The 18440-nt window shown below is 38.4% G+C and overlaps 3 protein-coding genes and 1 pseudogene across 3 annotated transcripts; 2 read left to right on the forward strand and 2 right to left on the reverse strand.

Annotated features, from left to right (window-relative positions):
• Positions 1-80: 80 nt before the first annotated feature.
• LOC132186351 (uncharacterized) lies at positions 81-7991 on the reverse strand. The gene is made up of 8 exons (XM_059600283.1): positions 7429-7991; positions 7213-7329; positions 5031-5257; positions 4729-4940; positions 4502-4604; positions 2760-3130; positions 1508-2006; positions 81-1307 (listed from the first exon to the last, which is right to left on the reverse strand). The coding sequence occupies exons 1-8, from the start codon at positions 7574-7576 to the stop codon at positions 159-161; spliced, it is 2826 nt and encodes a 941-aa protein (XP_059456266.1). The 5' UTR covers positions 7577-7991; the 3' UTR covers positions 81-158.
• Positions 7992-9763: 1772 nt separating this feature from the next.
• On the reverse strand, positions 9764-11440 carry LOC132186452 (protein MIZU-KUSSEI 1-like; annotated as a pseudogene).
• Positions 11441-13631: 2191 nt separating this feature from the next.
• Positions 13632-15571, forward strand: LOC132186753 (RING-H2 finger protein ATL32-like). Its single transcript, XM_059600786.1, has one exon. It carries the CDS (start codon positions 14191-14193, stop codon positions 15133-15135), a length of 945 nt encoding a protein of 314 aa, XP_059456769.1. The 5' UTR covers positions 13632-14190; the 3' UTR covers positions 15136-15571.
• Positions 15572-15863: 292 nt separating this feature from the next.
• On the forward strand, positions 15864-18330 carry LOC132186754 (E3 ubiquitin-protein ligase ATL6-like). The gene has a single exon (XM_059600787.1). The coding sequence runs from the start codon at positions 17186-17188 to the stop codon at positions 18239-18241; it is 1056 nt and encodes a 351-aa protein (XP_059456770.1). The 5' UTR covers positions 15864-17185; the 3' UTR covers positions 18242-18330.
• Positions 18331-18440: the final 110 nt, after the last annotated feature.

The raw sequence follows: 18440 nt of genomic DNA on the forward strand, positions 1-18440 counted from the left end.
TACTTATTGTTATGCAAAATGGAAAAAAGGGCAATAATACTGTAAATACTTGGAGGCTACATGTGTGATACAAGGGAAAATTTTCTTCCTCTAATTTCGCTATCCTCGAGCAGTTTTATTGTGCAAATGCACGTTCTCATGTGAATTCAGTCTGTTATCTAAAGCCATCTTTTATAAACAAAAATGTAAAGTCTCTTGACCACCTGGCCGATTGTAAAGTATCCTAGAAACAGAACAACCATAAATCCAAAATATGATAAAGGTAGGGTAACAAATCCCATGACTTTCCCAAGTGGTGTCAAAGGAATTGCGATTCCAATGGCAGAAATCAAAAGCGTGGAACAGAGCACTGGCCATGAGGCAACCTCCTGAATGAAGGGAATTTTCTCTGTCCGGATCAAGTGGATAATCAGAGTCTGCATTAGAAGCCCTTCAATAAACCACGCAGTACGAACGAAATTCACCTCCATAGAACCCATAGCCTTGTAATAGATCCAAAGGAACATGAGGGTGGCTGCATCACAAAGAGTGCACACAGGTCCGTTCCATAATAGGAACATGGGCAAGCCTTTCTTAGACCATCTTTTTGGGGTTTTGACATAATCTTCTTCCATCTTGTCCCATGGGATAGCAATTTGGCCCACACTATACAAGAAGTTTTGTGTAAGAAGCTGCCTTGGAGTCAATGGCTCATACTTAAGGACCAGGGTTGCCAGTAGGAGTGAAAGAATACTTCCTAAATTGGCAATAGCTGACATTTTTATGTATTTCATAGTATTCCCAAAAGTAATTCGGCCGTGTTCAACTCCGGCGACAAGGACGTTGAGGTCTTTCTCCAGTAAGATGATGTCGGCAAAGTCTTTTGCAACTGATACCCCTGAGTCAACTGATATACCTACATTGGCAGCATCCAATGCGAGGGAGTCATTTACACCATCCCCCAAAAACCCGACCACATGCTTGCCAACCGTCTGCAGTGACTTGACTACTCGGAATTTCTGAGTTGGGGTGAGCCTAGCTAGTACTGTTGCTCTTTTAACGGTCTCATGGAAGGAATCCTGCTCGAGTAGCTCAAGCTCGGGCCCAGTAACTACATGGGTTGTTTTGATGCCTACTTCCTGGCAAACCCTTATTGCCAGGGAGAGTGAATCACCTGTTAATACTTTCGCTTTCACCCCCTTCTCCGCCAACCGCCACAAGGCTTGCTTTGCCGAGTCCTTGGGTGGATCAAAGAATGTTATCAGGCCGAGGAACACCATGTCTGATTCACAAGTCTCATCATTGGCCATGCTTCCGTTACTGATTTGCTGCAACATGAGAGACAAAAAGAGCAAATAAGTTTAAAGAAAAAAAAAAACTCTCATCGTTGCCTATACTGTTTTACTTCTGCTAACATAATATGAAGAAGAGAGCCAAAAGAAACGAAGATTGAAAAAAAAACTACTAAAATTTGCTTAGTCTGCATCAACTAGGTATTTGGTAACCATGAAAAGAGATCCAGACACACCGGTTTCAGCCTCTTTGTTGCTACTCCTATTGTCCGTAAGCCCTTATTGCTTATCTCTTCTGCCATACTTAGAATCCTCTGACAGTCTTCTGGAGATAAATTTGTTATTGCACCGGTATCAACATGCTCAATGAAAGAAGAAACTTTCATTACTTCTTCCAATGCTCCTTTTGTTACCATGAATCGGTCGATAAATTGAAGATTTATATCTTCCGCATGTGATTCTGTTTCCATGATAACAGATACTCTTCGTCGTATGAAATCAAATGGGATCTCATCTATCTTCCTCCACTTGGATGGCTGAAACCTGTATCCATTTGTATAAACATATGCCAAAATTGCATCGTCCAGAGGATACTTCTGGTCAGTCTTGAAGTAGGAGTTAAGGAAGGCAAACTGTAGAACCTTTTCTTTGGGTAAACCCCCGCTGTCAAGATGGTCAACCATGATGGCACGGTTCATGGTGAGTGTGCCCGTCTTATCAATGCATAAGATATCCCTGAACAGAAAGAACAAATGGATGAAAAATAGGACTAAATGTTGTGGTTTCAAACGAAAATGTTGATGAATTAATAATTACAAAAAGGAGTTCATGAACCAGGTTAAGACTCAAAAGGGTATCTCTTCTCCTAGTTCAGCATCTAACTGTAAATATGTTTCCTTTTCAAGTTCATGGAAATTGCTAGACACCTGACTTGGTTAGCCTAGTTCACGTTGTACCGGAACAGTATGTCCTCCTCCATACAATTGTTTGGATAGACCTATTAATATGATCAAACGAGTTAGAGCATTTTTATCCGTGAGAACGTGAACTAGGGTTATAAAAAAAAATAGTTTCAGTAATAGACAACTTAGAAGTTAAAGCCAATGAAGCCAAAAAAAAAAAAAAAGTAGTGTAAGTTATGAAGAATTCCCTCATCTTTTCTGTGATTGCAGGCAACCAACCAGATGCAATGTTAAGTTTCATCAAATGGTAATGCTTTTGTACACTCGACCTACTAACTGTAACCCACCATGCAAGATTTCAGCAGTGACTTCATAGATTGTGGTTTTTCTTCCTCTTTTTTTTTTTTTTTTTTTGGGGGGCGGGGGGTCACGCTAACCAGGGTATTCAAGATGAAAAAGATGGTGTTTTTGATATTCAGGATCAGATACCCCCCTCAATCGTATAAGAATACTAAGGAGCTGTGGTCATGTACTTATGTTTGTATTTAATATCCTCCAGTAACTTATCAAGTAAATATAAACTTACATTGATCCCATGTCTCGGATGGCAGTTATGCTTTTGACTATGCATCTATCTCTGGCCATAGCAAGTGCTCCTTTAGCAAGACTTATGTTAACAATTAGGGGGAGCATTTGAGGAGTGAGTGCACTTGCAACTGACATTCCAAAAAGCAGACTTTCGCTCAAATTATGGCATGTATAGTAATCAATTATGACTATGATGGTGACTACTACTAGCATAACAGCAATAAGCACATAAGATATGCGGCGGACACCATTCTCGAAGTCATCTGGTGGTTTCTTCTTCCCTATGGCTGAAAACATGGTGCTCATGTAAGTCTTGGATCCAGTGGACACTACTAGACCAGTTCCACTACCTGATACCACATTTGTTCCCTGAAAGATGTGATCAGAACCCATATTATATTCTCAGTATTTCAATTGTAATAACCAATCAGCAATCAGTTATGAAAGAGCCGTGATGAGAAGACAAACTTCTGAGGAAAATTTAAAGAAACAAAAAGAGATAAATGTTACCAGATCCTACCCCACCTCTTACCACCTTAGCCAAGGCCCAACAGCCAATTTCCTTTTAAAACAAATTTCATTCCCTTTTGTCATCAGGGTCCTCCTAATTTATAACTTCAGTGAGCAACTTTCAATTTTGGGTTCTTGGGGTCATAAACATTCTAGAAGGCCTTGCTTGAAAATCAAATTCTCTATCGTATCAAAGCAACTTGTCCCACTTATTTCTGTCGGGTACGTCCAGTAATAATGATCTTCTAAAGTGAACGAAAATAAATAGATGAACCCCAAAACCCTGCTACCAGTTGATCCCTTAAAACAAAGCAGTTCAGATATAGTTACTTAAAAATTTAAAACACTTATGACTTAGAAGCACAGAAAAGATCATCATCTTCAATTATTGCACTCTGGTTTTAGGAACTAATGCTGAATGATGTTGCATATCTAGTGGTTGTGATGATAATATTTGTAACATAATAGTGTTAAGAAACGAAGGAAAAAAAAAAAACAGTAGTAGTAAACAATCTGCAACAGATGATATGAAAGGAGGGACATCCAGATTGTATACTAAAAGTTGGCATATTACAAATTAAAAAAGAGACCTCTCTGAAGCATTCTAGTTAGGACTTTTTTCCATCAATGCAATACGGTATAATGCTTCTACAGGAAAGGAAACTGTAACAGGGGTATCCTATATACACAAAAAAAAAAAAGATCTGCTTCTCTCACAAATTCCCACTGGAGCCTAAAAATCTAGAAAGTGCAGTTTGTGCATTTGACTGCCGTGTATCATGTATGGGTCCTAAAAATCTTATATTTGACATGGAGTATAATTTCAATTATCATTTACAGCCTCTAGAAAAAGTTATGTTTCTTCAGGATGCCATACAATGTCATTGAATTATTTTGTCATACATTTAACCTAATTATATCATCTATGGTTTAATTATTTAAAATCTATGTGAATATCGAAAAGATCAAGAACATATCTTTTTAAAAAAATTCCAGAAAATACTGTTATCTGTTTGTATGAGTGTGTTTGATCAAATGCAATCTATTCCATGATCCATATATTTCCTAACGTATTCATGATAATTCCAAAAAGAAAAATGCAGATACTCTTGTTAACTTAAATCCCAAATTTGCAACTTTGAGAGGTGGGACCCCTCAAATTTCTGTCTGTATAACTGAAGCTATAACTTCCACCACAAATAGAACAACCACAGGAATAACCATACCCACCATGAAGCAAATATTCTTCAACTCTAGTAAAGGAGTGCTTTGATCTTCTCTGATGTCAGCTGTTTTTTCTGTTGCCATGGACTCCCCTGTTAGTGAAGACTGACTGTTCAAGAAGCAGGATGTGATCATGTGATTTAAAATTTTGGCTGTAGAGGAAAAAGGAAGAATGGAATGAAAGAACTCAAAAACTCATCTACAGAAAGGGGAAAGCTTTCCAGGTAGCATACCTTACAACAAGATGTTTTGAAGATAAAAGCCTCACATCTCCAGCAAAAAGGTCCCCAGGTTCAAAAATAACAATGTCACCAGGAACAACATCTCTTTGATCAACTTGAACAATTAATTCAGTCTGAACGACTCTTCCTGCACATCTTTGAACTTTGACGGGGCATCTTACTAATTCTGAAAGTTTCATGGCTGCCTTTGAACTGCTATATTCCTGAAAAACATGTGGAAAATTAGTAAAAGACTACATTTGAGAAAAGATACGCAAAGTACCTATTGACTGAACAATTTAAGCAAAGAGAACCTGGTAGAATCGGAGGGAAACACTAATAAAAACCAATACAAGCATGACGCATCCATTTGGATTGTCGCTGGTTATGTATGACAGCACAGACAAAACAATGAGAATGATATTAAAAGGATGGAAAAAAGCAGTCCACAGAAGATGCCACCAGCTTGGAAAAGAATAATCAAGAGGAACATTTGGGCCATTTTCCTTCAATCGCCTCTCAGCTTCAGTGAAGCTCAGGCCTGCGCAGAAGCAAAAGGAAAACTAATGTCATCTCATCAAAGGAAAAGGAAAAGTATAATTACAGAATAAAAAAGAAAAAGACTAAAAAATGATTTTTCACCAAAAAAAGAAAAAAGAAAAAGAGAGAGAGAACTGTAGATGCTTAGAAACCCCCATCCTCTTTTCCTGACAATGGTTAGTCCTGCAGAAAGTTATGGTAGAAAATTCATACATAAATGCAGAGCATAATATTACAAAAGAAATTATGCTTGTTTACAGAACTGTTCCCTTGTTCTTGGAGAGAGTGGTTTTCTATCCCTCTTCATCAATCAGTGTGAGAACTTTGGTTCTACTTTAGCAAGTACATTTTATTTTATTTTTGATTTGCATTTCACTTTTTATTTTTAAAAATATATTTAAGGGAATTGAATGGGATTGAAGCATTTCTCATGCTTAAAGGAAAAAGCAACTTAGGCTTGTTCTTGGGCATCTAGAAGTCTAGATCCACTCCTCCACATAAATTATTTTCATTTCGTGAGTGAACTAACAAATTGTTACACATACTGAAACAATAGCTTGATGCATTTGCATGACAGTATAAATAGTCAGCACAGTAACTTAAGATTTAATTGGTTTCTTTTTATCTTTGAGTCATCCAGTTTCAATTGATGTACTTCAAAACAGTGCATCTGGCTGCTTACAGGTGAAAAGTATGATCCTAGAAATCGTATCTTGAGATAGTCATCCTGCATGCTTGTTTTCCGAAAAACGAGAAAGGAGAGAGAGAGAGAGAGAGAGAGAGAGAGAGAGAGAAGACAATCCTGATCCAGGCCCAGAGCAGAGAAATACAATGAGTGAATGAATATTGGCAGAATATGGTACTTGAGTATTGCCTTCCTTGCATTTTAAACTAACAGGACTATAAACCGCAAAGCTTGATATGCCCTAGCAGAAAGCAAAAAATCCACCCCAAACACCAACCTATTGATTATTTCTGCCAGATGTGGATATTAAATATTTTTGAAATCGTAAATAAAACTTTTCAGTATCCTGTGGAAAGCATAGGAAGTAACTGCAGTACAAACTAAAATCTGAAGTAGAAACTCGCATGTGTAGAGGAAACTGGCATTTTGCCTACGATTGATCATATTCCTAGGGAATGCTGCAGTGCACGGTAACATTTTGTTTATGTACATTCTTGAGATATCATACACTAGTAGTAGGATTATCCTAGAAAGATTTCGTTCATGCAAGAGATGGAACCAACACTTGTATGCTCCATACGAAGATACAATTGTCTATTAGATCTGCTCCTAAATAGTTTGAATGTGCTTATACACATTTCTACAGGGGTTTCCAAATAAACTCAAACTAAACCCAAGAATTGATATGCCCCATTATGCTCATTGGCTTTCTTTAGCAACATCCAATATAACTACAATTTATATGCCCCATTATCCTCGTTGGCTTTCTTTAGCAACATCCAATATAACTAGAATTTGCCCAGATAGTCTCCCTTTCAAGTAGCTTCATGATGGAGCTAGGAATATATATTTAGATGATACCAATGGTTACATGTTCTCCCTGTTGTTAGTCAAAGGAACTAGGCATCCAACTTTAACCGATTCATATTTGAAATGGAACAGATACAGAACTGTAGGAATCATCGCAACATATATATGTGAAACAAGAGCATTTGATGAGTTCCTATAAAGGATCAAATCCCATCTGCCATGGTGAAGATTTCCAATTACCTTTTAAAATGGTTCTCACTATGGATACTAAACTTATTCACTATAGTTAATATATAACATTTGAACGAGCAATATAAAAATTCAAAGGAAAATAAAATATGCTTTAAATCAACAAATAAATATATCCAATCTCTTGGCATTGTATCAAACATCCCAAACTATTCTAAAACTAAAATATATATAAAAAAATAAAAAAAATAAAAAAAGAGGAAGATTCTCACCTCTTTCGGTGGATCGTACATACTCAAAAACCAAGTCCTTATCCGACTGGGCCAAGGCGTATAACCAAGAGTACACCTTCTCTTCCGCCTCCGTCCGTGACCCTCCGTCGATTTTATCTACACATTCCAAAGAGAAATAAACACAAACACATCCCAAACACACCTCCAAAAATCCCAAAAACCTAAAAGCAGTAAAAAGTAAGCACTGAAACACACTTCCGGACATAAACCGCTTGAGAAACCCAAAGACCCAATAGTTGAATCCATCTTTGGGTGTATCAGAATCGTTGTTGAGGAGATTTTGGCGAGTTGGGTCGGATGTGGGAAGTCTGTAGTGGTTGGTGGGAAGTTTGGGGCGTCTCATAAGAACTGTGTGGTGGTTTATGAAAAATGGAAAATGACATATATGAAACAGCTGAACCAAGAAGATGATAATGATGGTGCTGGTGAAGAAAAGCCCAAGAATACATTTTTCTTTGAGGGGTTGAAGATTTGAAGAGAAGGTAGAGACAGTTGAAAAAGTTAAATATTTTTGTGTGACTAACAAGTGAGGGATTGGTGTGTTGTTGGGCTCTGCCTCTGAGGCTTTGCGTTTTAGCTTCAACAACCAGACTCCGGGCGACCGTTTGGTGTAGGTGCCGTACGTCTGAGAGAGTTGAAAACCGAAATAACGGTTATTCCAGCGTGCGTTCCTGTCCTGAGTCCTGACCAGACTGGTTGGTACACTAAACCCATACCGGGTTCATGGCCTCCGGGTACCGCTACAGCACCCGCCCGAAAACGGTGCAAACAGCGGTCGCATGAACCGGAACTGATTTGCCTCTTTTTAAAAGAGATTGTCCAGAGTAATGCTACATGTCGTATTTGTTCATTCATTTACTACAACTAGTTTATTCCTTTTCCTTCTTTTCCCCGTTCTAATAAGTTGGACATTCCGTTGCACGTTGGCCCAAGAAGAATGGTTAATGAGGCAATGACAAGTCCATTCAAGTGGGCCATTGTCATTGCCATGGGCCCCCGGCTATAATTCACGACTTGTTTTGCGTCGCCTTGATTGAAAGAAGTTTATAAGTTTCCCAACTTTGATGGGAATGCCGTTGTTCCATATAATCAAAAGTCTGAATATAAACAATTGTATGAATTTATAATCTTTTATTTCAAAGTGGGTGATGAGAATGGTGGAATATACGACACCATAAGTGATAAGTTTATTAATGGATCGGAAATTGAGCATACATAATAATATCAATATAAGAAAGATAAGATTAAATGATATCTACTGCCTACGTGCATCTTACGTTAATTAAGCTACAGCATACATGCTGTTATTTTAATAACAACATGTAAGCCAAATCCCACAAGGACATAACTCAAAAGGAATAAGCAACAGCGCGCTCATACAACTACCTACCCATTTTGATGAAAGCCCCACATAAACCTACAATAATTAATATACAAAATACTGACAGTGACATGTCTCCTTGTCCTTGGTGTAGGAGACGTGGAACAGTGTTCCTAGACGATCTGTAAAATTCATCTTTTCTATTAAAAAAATCGTACAGATAACATGAGAGATATGAGACAGGATTCATTAGTTATATAGGACCACCAACTTGTCAAATTATGCAAAAGTTGGTGGTTTTACAAGTTAATTATATGAGTCGAACTGAGCTTATACGAGCTTGCTTCGTTTAATATTTAAGTTAGAATTTATGTTTACGAATAACTCATTTAATAATTACGCGAGTCGAGCACGAATTGAGTTTATACGAATCCATCTCGGATTCGCTTGAAGCTGCTTACACCCCTTCTTAAGTCAAATCTATTGTGATATAAATATATTAAGTACTACCTACCATTCTGTTGGAATATTGAAGGATATGAAATGCAGTGATTAATGGAAAGATCATCTAGTGAAGGTGGGAATTCGGGGAGAAGAAAGAGAATGAATTGTATATCAATTTTGTCATAAAGAATTGCATTGTTTTTCCTTTATAACCTTCATAAAAGTTATGATATATATATATATATATATATAAGTGTGGTCTGCATGTATACACTTTGTTATCATATGATCATTAATTACTTACTTCATCGCATTCCCAAAAGTCAATTTTGATAGGCCCGAGCCATGAGGACGACTTGTCCATTAGCTTATTGAACACCCTTCTCTTTTTGATTAAATGCCATGTACAATGCCGCCCATGACACAAACATGAAAAATAGTATTCATTTTAAGTGAGAAGGGAGAGAAAAAAAAATAAAAATAAAATAAATCCTCTTAATTAGCTGAACATTCTCTTCCAAAAAACTTGGGACAATTTTTGCTCCATGGTACGTACCTGTACCTGATGAAGGGGGCATACTGATGGGCTGGTTAACATATATCTGAAACGTACGTTTTTCTCATAATTGGTACAATTTGTAGGCCAAGAAAGTTAAAGGTATACTAAAAAGCAAATATATATAGTTCAAAAAGGAGAGGGGAAAAATAGGCTATAAATTAAACCATCTCCATGGACTTAATTAGGTAGCAAGGTTAATTAATTACCTAAAGCGAAAAAAGAAAATACTAATTAAGTTCCTGATCGATGGTAATTCCATGTGGATCGATCAAATGGAAAGAGTGAGAATCAGGTGACCCACAAACTCTCTCAAAGTTGGCCCTAAGGTACATTATCTCATATTCTCATCATCCTTATTAATTAAGCTGATCCCTCCCAATACTAATCATGCCAGCACCCACAACAACCGCACTCATTAGCCCAAGTGCGTCAATATACCCAACTTTCCTCCCATTGCAATACATAGTCCACACCGGCACGGACAAAAGAGAGCAATTCGAAGCATCATCACTATATATGTGCGCACTCTAGTGCAATACGAAGAATACCCCGTCGCATTTCTCTTGCTAATGTTGTTGTGGGGACACCCAATGCAAGGAGGACAATTGGGTTGCTGGACTTCGAGCTCGTTTGGATACAAAGCCTCACTTTCCCACGGCGACAGCCAAATATGATAGTTGTGGAAGAAGAAGAAGAAGAAGTAAAGGTGAGGTGGAGGAGTAGTGTAGCTCTTCTGGGGGTAGTTTATATATATATATATATATAGTGAAGATTTATTAATTTATTTTCTAGTGAAGATTATACGGGGGTTTATATAGTGAAGATTATTAATTCTTTTGATCGGCATTTCAATACTTTTTTGGCTTTGGGAGGCCAATGTCGATTTTTTTTTTTTTTTGGAAAAAAAAGGGAAAATATCCTAAAAATCACTCAGTTTTGCATGCCCATATGACAAATAAGGGTATGAACTTCTAATTTTGATAATTAAAGATCCGAATTTTGATCTTATAACAAATTAGTCCTTTCTTCATGTTTGTTATCCAACTTCCCTCAAAAAAATAAAAATAAAAAATAAAAACCAATTTTCATATTCTCCACATCAAACTAATAAAAACATGGCATGTGCAATCTAATATCATATTGTCATATTTATTATCCACTCTCGTGTAGGGGGGCCAGTTCCTCTAAAGTTCAAATGAAATTTGAATTGGAGAGGACCTAGTTTCTCAAAAAATAAGGGCAAATTGTTATTATTATTATTATTATTTATTTTGTTTACAATTTTGCTAGTCAGGGTGGTTTCATCCCCATTCCCACACGCACCTTTTTGTTCGTTAAAAAATGAAATACATCACTGTTTCTAGCCAAAATCGAGATGTTAATTGTAAGGATCAAGCTTCTGTTGGTACAAAAATTGAATGAAAGTCTATATGCCTTTTATTGTTATTATTATTATTATTATTATGGTAGTTTTACAATTCGTATGATCTAAGTTGTTCTGTTTATTTAAAATGAATATCCTAGATCAAGTGAGTGGCCCTAAGTCCTTAGGAGGTTCAAAATTAGTGCAACCATCCTGGCCAACCACCACCCTTAAAGGGTGAGTGATTCGTCAACTTACCTCAATCACACTTTTGAATGGCCGACTATCTTCTTGAGAGTAAGATGGTAGTCAGCCTCCCATATTTTTATTTTTATTATTATTATTATTATTATTACTATTATTTGCTTTTTTATTATTTATTGATGACATAGTTGAATTTAGACAGTTCATTTTGCAGAAAAACTCGGTCTGCGGAGTAAAAGATCTCTGAAATTCTATGTATGATTCAGACGATCGATGAATGAGAAAAGATGGTATGGGTGCAAAAGTACCTTAGCATGTCCCAAGCTGTTCAAAGTGTAAGGCTCAGGCCCACCTACTGATCAGGCAACCCAAAACATTGGACACAACATTCCGGAAGTTCTCCGTCCTTTGTCCCCTTTAAATGGGCCCATAGACACGTCATTCAACTTTTGCACTTATCCCCACAATGCTGAATGCTTGGTCCGGACACAATTGGCTAGCTCCTTCTTGGTTTTTTATTCATGTGTTAGCTTACAGTATTAAAACATGTTTTCTTAGCTTTTATCAAAGGAACAAGAAAAGGAGCAGAGACAAAACAAGGTGTGCCACTGTGCCATCTCACTGTCTTCATCCATGTTGCCCCATGCCTAGCCACTCAGCTCGTTGCTATTCTAATTTAGAACCGTATATAATTTAAGAAGAAACACACGTGTAATATAGTTTATGAGGGTTTACATGTACAATACAATTAATAAAGTTACAGAAAGCCTTCATTATAAAAATTTGGTTAGTCTAAAAGAATAAGGTTGTAAGGCTCACTTATTCTTAAGATGTGCGAACTACTTATTCGGAACAAATGGATACCAAGTTTGGTATCTTTTAAGCTAGCTGTTTGAATTTTTGTAAAATTTAAATGTAAAAAATCTCAATTTTTATAAGTTATAAAAGACCCCAAGCATTATAAAGTATATATTCTTTCCATCCCAATTTAAAATCTTTTGTTCACGAATATACTTTTGTTAATAAGAAGATAAACATTACAATGGTTTTCTTAAAATTAATTTATAATAAAAATCATCTTTTAAAAAAAAAAAAAAAAAAAAGAGTAATATGGGAAAAGTGAAAAATAAAATAGAATTTATACGGCCATGAGAAAGTGAGCAATACTTATTTTAGAATGTTCTAAAAAAGAGGATATTTAAATTAGGATAAATAAAATAATAATTTTTGTTATGAGCAGATACAATTACTAATAAAAATATAATCATTGATCAGCTGGATCTCTGTGATTGAGTTTTTAAAGAATAATTATTGCACATGGCAGTCCATCGAGGTGCAACATATGGCCCCCGCGATAGTCCTTAAATAGGCATTTGATATTGTCTGTGGCCCTCCGTATGATTTGTTTAGAACTTGAGATATACTTGGATACTATAAAAAGGCCACAAAAACAATGGGAGAAAATAAAGCATCATGCGGTGATGCGTTGAAAAATATTAGTCTAGAGGAAAATGCGCAAAAAGCAATTGCTGTTGGGCTCCTAGCTATAGTTCATTAGTTCTCAGGCAAATAATGGACAAATTAAGGAAAACCCCACTCGACCATACATACTTTTATTTATTTATTATTTAAGCTTATATAATTATCTCAAACTACACATAATGTCCTTCCAAACTTATAATAATTGAAATAATATTCCCTTAAACTACCAAAAATAAATAATAACACTTCATTAAATCTTCTAAATTTTTTTTGAAATTTAAATCTCCTAAAACTGCATGCATTAGTTTAAAAGGCATTAAATGTTTATTATGTGTAGAACAAGAAATAGGGTGATATGAAAAAAAAAAAAAAAAAAAAAAAAGAAAAAAGAAGAGAGTTACCCAAAAACAAAAGATTGAAAAAGATAATATATAACTTGTGCAATAGTGGTAAAAAATAAAAAAAATAAAAAATAAAAAACTTGTGCAGTAGTGATCCAACTTATGACAATTAGCATAAGAAAAATGTTACATATACTTTTACTCTTCCATTCTCACTTTCATATTATATTGCTTTTTAAAATTATTATTGTATCACTATTAAATTATCACGTCGAAAAATAATGTTAAATTATTCACTCTTCCATTATTACTATTAAATCTAGCAGTAATATTAAAAGTTATATCAAAAAATATAAGAGTGAGAATGTGTAACATTCATTTTAAAATAATAAGATGCAGAAGGAGACAGAAAGCTTGCATTTATTATTATTATTATTATTTTTTCCTTTTTCATCATTAAGGGGTTTGGCTGTTTTCATTCGAGCAGATGAGAAGGAAATTTGATGACTGTTTATGCTTAAAAACTTGCAACAAAAAAAGTCCTTAATTAAAACTATCAAATAAAATTGTATTATATAACATATTATAATTAACCAAATAAAGGAATATACCAAATTAAAGAATAAAAAATAATTATTTTATTTCAACTTTTCTTATTTTTAGTAACAATTATCTGTTTTGCTAATGAAATAGTAGTTACGCATGCGGAGCGTCCCATACTACTACATAAATGATAAATCCTCCAAAAGTAAATAGAAGTAATGCTTTGGTGACAATTTAAACTGAAGCTTCCAACAACTTCTGTACAATTAGAGACCCCCATTCTGCCATCCTTCATTTCCACTTTGCCACCTCCGTATGCAAGGAAAAATAAACAAAACAACAAACGAAGTGGACAAAAAATCTCGCGTGTAACCCACAGCGAAAGGTGAAAGCCTATTAGACTATACCATGTTTGTGTGACGGAACCTTAATTATTGGGCTATATGCTCCAAAATCGAAAATCGAACACATTGTCCCAGGTACAACCCTCACCAGCTAGCTTGTTTACCACTTGCCACGTGCCATGCTCCTGATATCACCCCTTGCCGACCCACACGCCACCGCGCTCTTCTTCTTATATCCCCTGCTTCTTAAAATTGGTCTTCATTGGATGACTCTAGTCTCTAGTAGTAATAGTATATAGTCTTCACACTGAATCAACGGAGCGAGCAGCTTGTTTTCTCAAATTCTGACTTCCGAAATGAGAGTCAAGATCGAAGATCTTCGCAGGATCATATGGGCCCACGCGCTCCTCATTGCGCAGGCGTCCCTTCTCGCCAATGCGGAGCCAAGTACGGAATCACCGGAGAGCTCCTTCGATTTCGACTGGAAGATCACACCGTCGATGATGATCGTCACAGTCGCCCTCGTCTGCTTCTTCGCCTTCTTGGCTTTCTTCTCCATCTACCTCCGCAAATGTGCCCGGTCACGCGTCGCCGCCGCCGCCGCCGCCGATGCTTCTTTGCCCAACGCCTCCTCCTATGGCCCAGACCGCCCCCGACGCCGTGGTCTAGACCGATCGGTGATCGAGACCTTTCCGGTGATCACCTACTCCATGGTCAAGGGTCTCAAGATCGGCAAAGGAGAGCTCGAGTGCGCGGTGTGCTTGAGCGAGTTCGAGGGCCACGAAACGCTGCGCTTGTTACCCACATGCAACCATGTCTTCCACTCCGATTGTATTGACACCTGGTTAACTTCTCGGGTGACATGTCCGGTTTGCAGAGCTAAGGTCGCCCCGGCGGTCAATGGAATCGCCGCCAATTCATCGCAGTCAACAGAGTCAAGCAACGAACCAACCCAAGAAAACTCGGGGTCCCGACTAGGCGAAGAACAAAATCACGTTGTGGTTGATATTGAGGAAGCTCAAGGCGGAGAGATCGTGAACCGCCCACCGAGAACGGGGACATCGGGGAAGTTACGGAGGTCGTACTCGACGGGTCACTCGCCGGTGGAGAACACGGAGAGGTACACGTTGAGATTGCCAGAGGAGGTGAGGAAGCAGGTTTTGGAGGGTGAGAAGCTGGAGCGTTCGATGAGCTACGGCGTCGTTTTGGCAACAGTAGCGAGTTCGAGAAAAGGGTATACGAGTGGTGACGTGGACGGGATAAGACTGTCCGTTGAAGGAAAATGTGACGAATGCCGCTAGATGGTATCCACGTGAAGTCTGTTGGGGGGACTAACCTGGTCGGCAGTGTCTCTCGTTTGATTGTGATTAATTAAATCCGGAGGCGCTCCGCTCATGTTTGGAGTGAAGTGGGTTGATTGGATTCTTTGAAAATATTAGCAAGTGGGGGGTTTTAATCTTTGTTTCTTTAATCAAACTGTACCTGGAGATTGGATCAGGATGCTTTTTGGTGTCGCCAAAAGCCGATTTTGGATGGTTTTGGAGGGCGTTTCTTTTTTTATATGGTTAATTTAGTGAGTTGGCCGCAAGGCAAGTTGTGGGGTTGTTTAAATTGCTTATATTATATATATATATATATATACGTTTGGTACAATCTGAAGCCAATTAAAACACATCAAATTGTGCCAAGGGTGTTAATAAAGTTACCAGGAGTGCCAATATCTTATCTGAATGTGAAGAATTACATCCAGTTTGTAAAAGGATCATGTAAAAAAACCTTTTATTCTACTTCTCTCTCCTCTTTGGGTTTTGTTTATGTTCTTTTCATTGATGAGAGGTAGTCATGCTTAGTGAATTTAAATAGAACCAAAGTGAAATGGTTAAAAAAGAATATCTAATCAGCATCACTGCATCAGTTATGGGATTGTGAAATTTTTCCCAGATTAACTCTTTTGTTTTTAATCAGAAATTATATTAATTTTTTTGGACATAATAAGAAATTAAATCACAAAAAAAAAAAAAAAAAGGTTTAAGTTTTCTTGAGTTCACTTTGATTTTTTAGCTTTGCTTAGTTTGATAACACACAGAGAGCCTGTTAAGTGTTAACCAACAAAGGATAATACCAGCAACCAAAATTCATGCCGTAAACAGATTCTGCAGCGACTGAAATCATGACATAACAGATTCTGCAGCAGCTTAAATCATCCCATAACTTCTACAGATGAACATAATTAGGATACAGAGAATCGTGCAGCAGCTGATCTTTCTATTTTACATTCTTCTTACACCAAAATTGTCCTTCAATTTGAGCTCCCCTGAACTTCATTAAATACAAGGGATTTGTATGTATATATATATATATATATCTATCAAAAAATGTATCGACAAAAAAAATTGACTCACCAGACAAGCAAGGTATACCATGCACTCGCTATCCACTTGGAGCTTCAAAATCCAACTTTCATGCGTAGCAGAAAAATTCAAGTTGCCCTCAGCAATTTGCAGTTTAAAAGGCTTTATGGTACCAAGGATAAATAAAAAAAAGCGGGGAGTGGGGGGGGGGAGGTGGTGGTAACTATGAATTTGATATATATAGTTCTTCTTTGTCCTAACCTGAATCATATCCAAGTGGGGTTAACTTATATCCTTCTACTATTCTGGATAGACTCGAGCAAACCAGAGTCCATTGAAACCCCCGTTTCTTTTTGCCAGGTCAGATGTTTCATGGCACACGGTTTTTTCGTTTTTTTTGTCGGTTACGCCGCCTCGCCGCTGTTCTGTTCTAAACCCTGGTTTTAGCAAGTCACTGTTGAAATCGCAAACTCAAACCCAGAGAGGATCAGATACTTCTGGAAACTAGTTCATCCCCTTTCTATTCGCCTGCGTACCCTTCTCTTTCAATAGACAATATAGCTCTTTTGAATTGATCAATGGCTTGTATAAATACCCATTCGGATAAGAAAATGTTTATTACAACAGTAGCGATCATTTTACTTGTAGCCCATCAAATGCCTCAAAAACTCAAATTGATGATTCTGGTTGCTTAGCGTTATGCATCGCTGACACAAACCTAGTTGTTGCCCCACAAAGGTCACTCTACTGTACAGTTGCCAGTTGCCGCTGTCTTTAACGCTCCCCAGTACCAGCCATTAGCGGTTACCTGCTTGCCACGTGGCAAATTCCGATGCCACCGCCAGTCACTGAGAAGTTCCATCCTTTGTTTTCTTCCCGCGCACGATAACGGCTTAAATTATTCCTCTTTTGCTTCGCTCTTTATATTTCCAATTTTCCACGAAACTCGATCTGCACTTTGTTCTCTTGTACAGATCGAGTACTTGCAACTCCGTTCCAAATGAGACTAAAGATTAATCTCAGCCGTACGACGATCACTCCCTGTCTGCTCCTCTTGTTTCTCTCGCCGCTGCCCCACCGTGCCAATGCACAGTCGGCCACGGATTCACCCTCTATGAACGTTCCGAGCCAAAATTTCAGCCAGTCGATGGCGGTGGTCATCGCGTTCCTCATGTGCGCCTTCTTCTTCTTGGCCTTTTTCTCCATCTACTGCCGCGAGTGCTTGGACTCACGCGCCGCCGAGGCCCATACCACCGGCCAAACGAACAGGTCCAGACACAACGGTCTGGACCCGGCCGTGATTGAGACCTTTCCAATCCTCGTCTACTCCGTGGCCAAAGAGCTCAAAATGGGCAAGGGAGCTCTTGAGTGCGCCGTGTGCTTGAGCGAGTTCGAAGACTACGAAACGCTGCGTTTGCTGCCCAAGTGCAGCCACGTGTTCCATCCCGATTGCATCGACGCCTGGTTAGCATCCCGCTCGACGTGCCCGGTTTGCAGGGCTAAGCTCACACCAGTTGAGCTCGCTCCCAAGGCGGCGCAATCGACCGAGTCGATTCAGCAGAACTCGGCGTCAGAAAACGGTGAGGGAGAACACGACGACGTTTTGATCAACGTTGAGGATGATCGTATGGGAGACTGTCCAGCGAGGACGAGAATATCGGGGAAGTTCCCGAGGTCGCACTCGACGGGTCACTCACTGGTTCAACCGGGAGAGAACACAGAGAGGTACACTCTGAGATTGCAGGAGGAGGTGAGGAAGCAGATCGTGGTTAGTGGGAAGCTGAAGCGGTCGAGTAGCTACAACGTCATACTGGGCAGGGAAGGGTGTAGCGGAGGAAAGAATAGCTGTGTGGACCGGCAGGTTGGACGGCCGGACTGGTGGGTGTTCTCGAGGACGCCGCCGTTTGTTGCCGTTAAGTCTCCGAAGTTGGGCGCGGAGGGCCAGGGGAGTGTGACGATTGGGAAGAGCTTCTTGACGTCCGTTAAGATGCCGTTAGATTGTCTTGGCGTAAAGGCCGAGGGAGTGGAAGAATCGTCGATTCCGTCCCCCGTTTGAGTGTGGATCATTGTAAACTAAAACGATACTTCTGTTCTATGTATATACTTGTCTTCCCATTACTTTATTGCTCTCAGGCATTTTTTATAGGCTTCTTCCTTTTTTTTTTTTCTTTGTGCCTTTTTTGTTTATTTCTTCCTTTGGCAATTGGCATGAAGAAGATACAGAGAGGGCTTATGCGCACAGTTAGAAATGAATT

The sequence above is a fragment of the Corylus avellana genome, chromosome ca7 (genome assembly GCF_901000735.1).
Source record: "Corylus avellana chromosome ca7, CavTom2PMs-1.0".
In the NCBI taxonomy this organism is placed as follows: domain Eukaryota; kingdom Viridiplantae; phylum Streptophyta; class Magnoliopsida; order Fagales; family Betulaceae; genus Corylus; species Corylus avellana.

Coding starts and splice junctions, on each gene's coding strand:
- LOC132186351 (XM_059600283.1), bottom strand. CDS start 7,576: ATGAGACGCCCCAAACTTCCCACCAACCACTACAGACTTCCCACATCC. Junction 7,330..7,428: donor CAAGCGGTTTATGTCCGGAA/GTGTGTTTCAGT, acceptor TGGAATGTGTAG/ATAAAATCGACGGAGGGTCA. Junction 4,605..4,728: donor TCAAAACATCTTGTTGTAAG/GTATGCTACCTG, acceptor CTTCTTGAACAG/TCAGTCTTCACTAACAGGGG.
- LOC132186753 (XM_059600786.1), top strand. CDS start 14,191: ATGAGAGTCAAGATCGAAGATCTTCGCAGGATCATATGGGCCCACGCG.
- LOC132186754 (XM_059600787.1), top strand. CDS start 17,186: ATGAGACTAAAGATTAATCTCAGCCGTACGACGATCACTCCCTGTCTG.